Source organism: Mus pahari, chromosome 9 (genome assembly GCF_900095145.1).
Source record: "Mus pahari chromosome 9, PAHARI_EIJ_v1.1, whole genome shotgun sequence".
NCBI classification, from domain to species: domain Eukaryota; kingdom Metazoa; phylum Chordata; class Mammalia; order Rodentia; family Muridae; genus Mus; species Mus pahari.
Window position 1 is genome coordinate 6017879 of NC_034598.1, and position 8872 is coordinate 6026750.

Below are 8872 nucleotides of genomic sequence, written 5' to 3' on the forward strand. Positions count from 1 at the left end.
ATCTGGGTTCTTTCCAGCTTCTGGCTATTATAAGTAAGGCTGCTATGAACATAGTGTCCTTACTATAAGTTGGAGCATCTTCTGGGTATATGCCCAGGAGTGGTATGGCTGGGTCCTCAGGTAGTACTATGTCCAATTTTCTGAGGAACCGCCAAACTGATTTCTAGAGTGGTTTTACCAGCTTGCAATCCCTCCAGCAATGGAAATAGATATAAACATTCAGCTTGGTACCTTCTACATAGTTTCTACCTTTTCCCTAAGTCATACATTACCAGATTTTTGTAATTCCAAAGCTTATGAATAGGAAAGTAGATTTCCCAACTCCTACTAAGGAGAAAATGTAAAAAGTGTAGTATAGAGTTGTTTTTAAGAGTTGTTTTTAAAGATACCTTATTAATGGGAATCAAATTTGTAATTGTTTCTCTTAAAGCATTTTAACCAATATTCGATTAAGATACATTGATAATAAAAAATATTTTCTTAAATCCTTACAGTTGCCTGTAGGATGTTAGTAGTGATTCTCTAAATTATTGGTCTTGAATTTATTTGCCAACTTCAAGGAAACATGTTTGTCTTTCTGAATTTTTCAGCCTCTAGTTTAGCATATTTGCCATTAATTGAGTTGTGGCTTGAATCTACTAGTGTAGTGTTTAAATTTTTTGATTTATGAGATATTTAGGAAGTATTTAAGCAGGTCATCTGTAGATGATACCTTTTGTTAACTCACTCATCATTAGTACTGGAATTTTCTTTATTTGAAGAATTTTAGATTACAATTTTGGGAAATAATTTTTATTTAGAACTCAATTTTTTTTAAAGATTTATTTATTTATTATATGTAAGTACACTATAGATGTCTTCAGACACTCTAGAAGAGGGTGTCAGATCTTGTTAAGGATGGTTATGAGCCACCATGTGGTTGCTGGGATTTGAACTCTGGACCTTCGGAAGAGCGGTCGGGTGCTCTTACCCACTGAGCCATCTCACCAGCCCTAGAACTCAATTTATTACACAATTTGCTTTTAATTTAAAATGATTTTTCTTTCCTCTGAAATTGTTTCATAACTGCTGGTCTAAATAGAAACTAAATTTCTAGTGAAGTGACAACGCATTTTCTAAGTTTTCAAAACTAGAATGGTTGGTAGTTCAGATAGAGTATTGTTGACCACAGCTGGTGTATAGATGAGTGATGTAGCACTTGCTTCACACACATGCACTCCTAGGTAGTGAGTTTGGGTCCAGCATTAAAAAATCAGAATATTGTGGCCTTGGAGTTCTAGGTTTTGTTTATTATAAAACTGACCTTTTTAGTTTTGTTAGATGGAATAATCACTTTTAGATATGCTATTTCTGCTTGTTACAATACCTTAAAAATGAGATGGGTGTATGTGCTGGTATGCACCTTTAATCCCAGCACTCAAGAGGCAGAGACAGGTTGGATCTTTGTGACTCCAGGACATTCAGAGCTACATAAAGAGATCCTGTCTCCTGGGTGGGATCTATGTCTGGGAGACCAATGTTTTTATGATAAAATGTCCACACTATTTTCTGCAAGTTTTTTTTTTTTTTAATATCTAAGCCAGAAATGGGAAATAGTGATCAATAAAAATAGCCACTTCTACCAAAAGAAAAGGTCAACTGGTTACAGTGAGGGATACATAGGTAATGGGCAGAAAGAAACTTAAATAGTGCAGGGTGCTAAGGAGCAGCATGAGAAATCCGGGTATGCTCTTCCATTGCTGCTGTTCCCTCTGTTGGAATCAAATGAATGGCATGTACCCAGGGGGAACTAAGGGCAGTGCTCCTCCGGTAGGAGCCCTGCCAGGCTCAGGGAAGTAGTGCTCCTCTTTTCATCTCTTGTGGATTTTGTTTTTGTGGCTCCCCACCCCCTCTTTTCCTGTTTTGGGTCTTTCTAGTATTTATTTCCTTTCAAAAAAGACTTAGCTTTTCTTTATGTGTATATATGAGAGCCTGTATGAATTTATGTGCACCATATGTGTGCAGAAGCCTAGGAGGCCAGAAGAGGGTGGCTCCTGGGAACTAAACCCAGATCTTGCAAGATTAGTAAGTGCTGAGCCATCTCTCCAGCCCCCTATTCCTTTCTGAATCTTGGCTGTGCCCAGATAGTGTGCTGGTTAGTCAGTTCCCCCTTTGCAATTGAAAAATGTGCATTCTTGGTTTTTTAGTTTATACTTTTGGGTCCCCCACCCCCATCACATTGTTTCTCCTTATAATACCATTTCATCAAATAGGAATTCTAAATAAGCAGAAGTCCATTTTTTTTTTTTGTTACATTCAACGGATACATACCTTGTTTTTTTCCTTTGTAACAGCAACATTTTATCTTTACTTCCCTTCCTGTCCCCACTAGCAAAATTTCATACACAAGAACTCCTTTTTGCTATGTTTTCTTCTAGAGGTCTCTCTATTTTAGGGAAACGTCTCACTTGAAAACATTAATGCAAAGAAGATTCATTAATTTTAGTAAGTGTTGAGTGAGTTTTGTAAGCTTTGTTAACACTATGGTTCAGTGAGGTACATGAAACTAGTCAGATTGTAATAGTAAAGGAGCTACATGTCCTTATGTATGTAAAACCATGCAGACTTAAGTAATATACTATAGTGCTTATGATTATAACATGCTTACAAATGTCTTAGTGTAAAATGTGGTTAACACAGTGGCTATGAACTAATTTTCTTCTATCCTACATAAGCTATATTGCCATTAGAACATTGAAATGACTTGCACTCTGAATGTTATATTGTTGTATGTGTCTCAAGACTAAACTTTACAATGTGTTACGTTTTAGGTCAGAAGACATGTCTTCATCTACATGGCATCTTTCCTTACCTCTATGTGCCATACGATGGTTATGGACAGCAGCCAGAAAGCTATCTTTCTCAGATGGCATTCAGTATCGACAGAGCACTTAATGTGGCTTTAGGCAATCCATCTTCCACTGCTCAGCATGTGTTCAAAGTGTCATTAGTATCAGGAATGTAAGTATGATAATATCTTTTAAATTTCACTTCTGCATTTCTTTTGTTATTTTAATTAGAGAAAACATGAAATATATTTTGTTCATTTTTTTTAACTGTCATAATAATGGAGCTATGGTGATTTTCTTTTTGAAGCTTTACAAAGTAAATTTTTACTGGAATGAAAAATAAATGGCTACCAGTTGTTTTTATTTTAGCCCCTTTCCATTTTTCTGCTTCCTAGAACTGTAGAAAATCATGTAATTCCTACTTACTTTATGGGACCTTTTTGTCTTGTGTATACTGTTGTAGGTCCTTGGTATGTTGCTCTGCTTCTTGTCACTGTACCAAAACACCTGAGACAATCATTTTATAAAGAGAAAATACTTAGTTTGGGTCACATTTTACTAGATTCCATTTATATTATGATCCATTGGTCCAGTAGCTTTGGGCCTGTGTTAAGAGAGTACATCATTACAGGAACATGTGGCTGAACAAATTACTTGCTATAAACCAGCAAACATGAGAAAGGAAAAGGAAGAGACCTGTTCCATAAATCCTTTTGAGAACATGCTCCTAATGACTTAAAGACATGCCCCCCATTTTACCTTTTAAAGGTACCTTCTCAGTAGTGTAGTGCCTTTAACTCGTCGACCTTTGGAGGATATTCAAGATCTAACTTGTTTACTTGTATATTGCTAAACAAAACAAAGTTCCAAAGAGGTTATACTCTAGTAACAAGAAAAGGGTAATAATCGGTACATATTACATGAGATAGGTTTATTTGTTCCATGGTAATTGATATAGAAGGAAAGAGGACAGAAAGCACTATAAGAAGAATATAAGGATCTGTACAGTTTTAGACTAGATGCTTGGTAAGGGTCTCATTGACAAGATCAGTGACATTAACTACCAAATGATGTAAGATGTAACAGAACACAGTGGAAGTCAGGAAGTAAGCAAGAGTCCAGGAGGCTGGAATAGGAGATGGAGAGAATGACAGAGAGTGGGCAGATACGAATGAGAAGCAAACCATGTAGAGCACTTATTTTCAAGTTTCTAGATTCTCCAGCATTAGCTCTGTTTGATTTGACAGTTGAGATTGTGGTTCTTAGATCTCTTAAGAACCAGGATTTTACCTGAACAATGGCGTGATGAAACCCAGGGCCTCCCATAGGCTCTGCTAGCCAGTCTCTGAGTACAAGAACACTAAGGCAGCCTCTTATTTGAAGATTGACAGTTCTATAGTAGTTCTGCTCTATTCTTTCTTTTGAAATGAACTGCAGTGGAAGATGACTCCCAGCTTCCCCCTCCATTTCTTCCTTCTTTGTCTTAGCTCAGACCAGAATCTAAACCTGATGGCCATCCTAGCCTTTTGTATCTCTGCTTACTTCCTTTCACTTGCGTTCTCCTTAATACATATCTTACGTGGCATCTCTTTCTCAGACAGCTGAAAGCCGTTCAGTCAAGTTTGATGCATACTCAAATTTGAGAGTCACTCTCGGCAACTATTGTATGAACTTTAAATTTTCTTCTGAGCTGTTGCATGATATTGAGCCGCTAGGGGCTGACTTACTAGGGTTACTTCAGCAACTAGGTAAACAAAGATGGGGGAAGACAGGACAGAGAAGCAAGAAGCTCATTATGGCTAGTTTATCAGTCTAGGTAATAAAGTATGGTAGCTTGAACTACAGTAATAGCAAGGAAGTTGTGTGAAATCATCAGCTTCTGGATATATTCTGAGGATTAAGTCAAAATTTGCTGTTCAGTTAGTTGAGAGTTGTGATATGTGTCAAGAACGACAGCAGGATTTATTTTGTGTTGCTCAGAACTTTGAGTCTGTGTTGGTGGAGCACAGTGGAGGAAAGATCTGGATGTTTCAAGCATTACTACTATCTAGTAGGATATTGCCACGATCATCATGACTGTATATTCTATCTGTTAGCTCATTTTTGTTTAGCATTTAACAGAACTTGAATTATTTTAGGTTTTGTTCTTCACTAGCTAATAGTTCAGCTGAAGAAATAACCCCACTTACTTGTTTACTAGTATACACCAGCACTTTTTCACAGTGTTGAGCACTATATTAGGCAAAAGAGAGACAAGAATAGGATACAGATGTAGCTGTGGTAAGAGCACAGATGTAGATGTTGAGACAGCGTTTGTTAGGGATTGTGTCATGTAGTTAAGAAAGGCCGAGTAGCTACAGTAGCCAGTCTGTTTGCTGAAACCCCTTAGACGCTGATAGCCAGTCCATGTCTGAAAAGCCTCGGAACCAGAAGGGTTGATGGTATAATTATGGTATAACTCTCAGCTCCAGGCTGAAGGCCTGAGACCTTGCACACTATGATACAAGTCCTAGAAGCAGAATCAACATGTACAGAAACTGGAGGGCCTGATGCTGTGGTCAGCAGGAGCAGGAGGATAATTGCATCACAGTTCTAGGACGAGGAGAGAAAGTACCTTTTTTTCCATCTTTTTGTTCATGTTGAGATTTGGACGGTGCTCACCTGCATGTGAACAGATCTTTCTTATTCCCCAGCTTAGCAAGACAAAATTATTCAGAGACTTTTTTTTTTTTTTTTGGCTAAAAAAATTTAGAAGATAATGTATAGAATTTCTAAGCTATATTTTAGGGCAATATATATGAAACCAGAATTACAGATTTCCAAATAATTTTGATTTAATAGTTAAAGATTTATTCAGAAATTAAGAGACTGGGGAAAAAAATAAAGCCAGGTGTTGGTGGCGCATGCTTTTAATCCCAGCACTTGGGAGGCAGAGGCAGGCAAATTTCCGAGTTCAAGGCCAGCCTGGTCTACAGAGTGAGTTCCAGGACAGCCAGGGCTACACAGAAAAACCCTGTCTCGGGGGAAAAAAAAAAAAAGCACTAAAGATTGTTAACAAAACCAAGAGAAAGCAAAGATAATATGGACCACACAAGTGTAGGTTGTCTTCCTGTTTATCTGAGTAAAGATGGCCTATCTCCTAAGAGCCGCATTTATGTATATGAAAATACCGTAATAGTAGGAAAAGGTTGGAATTGACCACTAAGAAAATGAGATCCCACGTATATTAGTCAAGGCTTTCTAGGTTAACAGAATGGATAGAATGAATCTTTATCCATGTATAAAAGGGGGGTTATTAAGAGTCGCTTACAGGCTGTGGTCCTCCTAGTTCAACATTGGTTATTTCCAATCAAAAAGTCCAAGAATCCAGTAATTGTTCAGCCCATGAGGCAGAATGTCTCAGCTGATCTTCAATATACATTGAAATTCTGAAGAAGTAGGGTACAGGAATACCTCAGCAGCAGGGTAAATGAACTTGCCAGTGAGACCGAGGGCAAGCGGGCAGAAAGCTCCTTCCTTCCAAGTCCTTTCTATAGATTTAGAGTGGTCTTTCTACCTGAAATGGTCCAATCACAAAAGGCCCTGACAGGCTTGGGTTTGTAGTTACTTCCACCGGGAGTCAGGTAGATACCCAAGAAGAGATAACTCAGCACCATACATCTTTTATCCTTTTCTTCATAGAAACAGTAGCAAATTATAGAAACAATATTGTTACATCTCACATTGAGCTCTGGCCTCTACAGGAATGTGTGTGCACACATAACAATACATGTGTATCCTGTACATGTGTGTACATATGTGAGCACTCATCCCACACACATTCATAGGATGAAGTAGTAAGTATTATTTATAAAATGATAGAAGTGAGATGATGGGTGCCTTGGTAGTTAAACAATACATGTGTATCCTGTACATGTGTGTACATATGTGAGCATTCATCCCCACACATTCATAGGATGAAGTAGTAAGTATTATTTATAAAATGATAGAAGTGAGAGAATGATAGAGTGTGTGCCTTGGTAGTTAAGAGCATTGTTGATCTTGCAGAGGAACAGGGTTTGTTTCTTAGCACCCAGAATGTGGCTAACAGACATACATACAACTTCAGTTTCAGGACATCCAATCTTACACTTTCTTCTGGCCCCATTGGGCACCAGGAGCACACTCATATACACACAAAATAAATATATCTTAACATAAAGGGTGAAAAGATGGAGAGAGACAATCAGAGAATACAGGATTGAAGGAGGTTAGTTAAGCTGAAATCTGCATCTCTGAGAATGAAAGGAAGCTATGCAAAAGCCAGGGACATGGCTTTCCAGGCTGAGATAGCAAGCAAGGGAATACATGAGGAGGGATGAAATTAGAGATCCTAATGTGGTTTAGAGTGGCTGGGGGCGAGAACAGTGAGTGATAAGACAGGATTAAAGTAAGAAACGAGGATGGATGTGTGCACATTTCAGATGTTGGAAACTAGAAAAATAAAAATTTAACAGAAATTACTTGGTGACAATAATAGAGATAGCTCTGACCCAGAGCATGAGTAACAGGTTTTCTAAAGCATCATTATTATGTGTTTATGTACATGGTGTCTGTGTGGGTGTGGGCACTTATGTGCTATGGTACATTACATGAAATTAGAGGACAACCTCAGGTGCCAAGCCAAACTAAACAGGAAATGTTGTAGGGACCTCAGTAAAGCTCCTCTTCTGTGTCTAGAGGTTTTTGTTGTTGTTGTTGTTTGTTGTTGTTGTTGTTGTTTGTTTGTTTTTTTGGTTTTTCAAGACAGGGTTTCTCTGTATAACCCTGTCTGTCCTGGAACTCACTTTGTAGACCAGGCTGTCCTTGAACTCAGAAGTCCGCCTGCCTCTGCCTCCTGAGCGCTGGGATTAAAGGCGTGCGCCACCATGTCTGGCGTGTCTAGAGGTTTTGCTTAATAGGTTCATTGGTGGTTACCTTTCTACTGCCGTGATAAAATACCATGACCAAGGTAACTTAGAAAAGAAAGAGTTTGGGGGCTGGGCTTGGTGTATGGGCTTTTGAGACTTCAAAATAGGCTACCCCACATGATATTACTCCTCCAAACAGTTCTACCAAGTGAGGACCAAGTATTCAAATCCATGAGCCTATGCAAGCCATTCTGGATCAAACCAGTACAGTAAACAAGAACAACGTCTTTATAGAGCTGTAGTGATTCAACGTAAGGTAGAGATGGTTCACTGTCCCTTTTGGTCCCGAGTTTTGTCAAAGGGGAATTTTTAAAACCTTAAAAATGCTTTGGCGTTTCTTCATATATAAATCTCTGAGAGGTTTAGTTGCAAGCTCTTGGGGTATTTTTAAATGTGTTTTGGGTAATATTAAATGCAAGAAGACTGAATGAGGCCAGCAGAGCCTAATTAGGACAATAAGTTGTATTATTTCATCTTTGAATTACAGAAATGTTTTAAAATATGTTTTTCTTATATTTCAGGCCTTTTTATGGTTATCATGAGAAGGAAAGACACTTTATGAAGATCTATCTTTACAATCCTGCAATGGTGAAAAGGTACAAAGATAAATGAAACCAAAGTATGAATAAACATGACTTAAATATTATATTAATAAAAAGAAGACAATAGAAGAAAGGCTTTGTAATTTATAACACCATTACAGTATAGAATATAAACTGTATATTATGAGTAGAAAGAGAGCCACTGCTTAGATTGTGTGGAGGATATTTCCAAGGTAGGTCATTTGTTTATGGCCCCTGCCTATTTTTCTGTTTTGGATGTTGTGAGTTTGTTGAATTTTTTGTAAGAGATGATAACTGTCTGATACAATATTAGTGGCCTTTTGATCATTCCATATGTTCAAGACTAAAAACAAGATAATCTTGTAATTTCAAAATAAGGAGAATTTTGTGGAAGCAAGACTGCAGTGAGCGCTCTTTGTTGGCTCCTTACTAGCTGCTTCATAGCTTGAGTTTTTTCCTTTTTCTTTTCCTCCCCCTCTTTTTCTTTCTTTCTTTCTTTCTTTCTTTCTTTCTTTCTTTCTTTCTTTCTTTC

The 8872-nt window shown here is 37.8% G+C and overlaps 1 protein-coding gene across 6 annotated transcripts in view; it reads left to right on the forward strand.

Annotated features, from left to right (window-relative positions):
• Positions 1 to 8872, forward strand: part of Rev3l (REV3 like, DNA directed polymerase zeta catalytic subunit) — a 159074-nt gene that overhangs the window by 52848 nt on the left and 97354 nt on the right. For all 6 annotated transcript variants that reach the window (XM_029542501.1, XM_029542503.1, XM_021205182.1 and 3 more), the window contains 2 exons: positions 2811 to 3000; positions 8299 to 8373. In XM_029542501.1, coding sequence (XP_029398361.1) covers positions 2906 to 3000; positions 8299 to 8373 — 170 coding nt within the window. In that variant the 5' untranslated portion in view covers positions 2811 to 2905. The remainder of the gene's footprint in view (positions 1 to 2810; positions 3001 to 8298; positions 8374 to 8872) is intronic.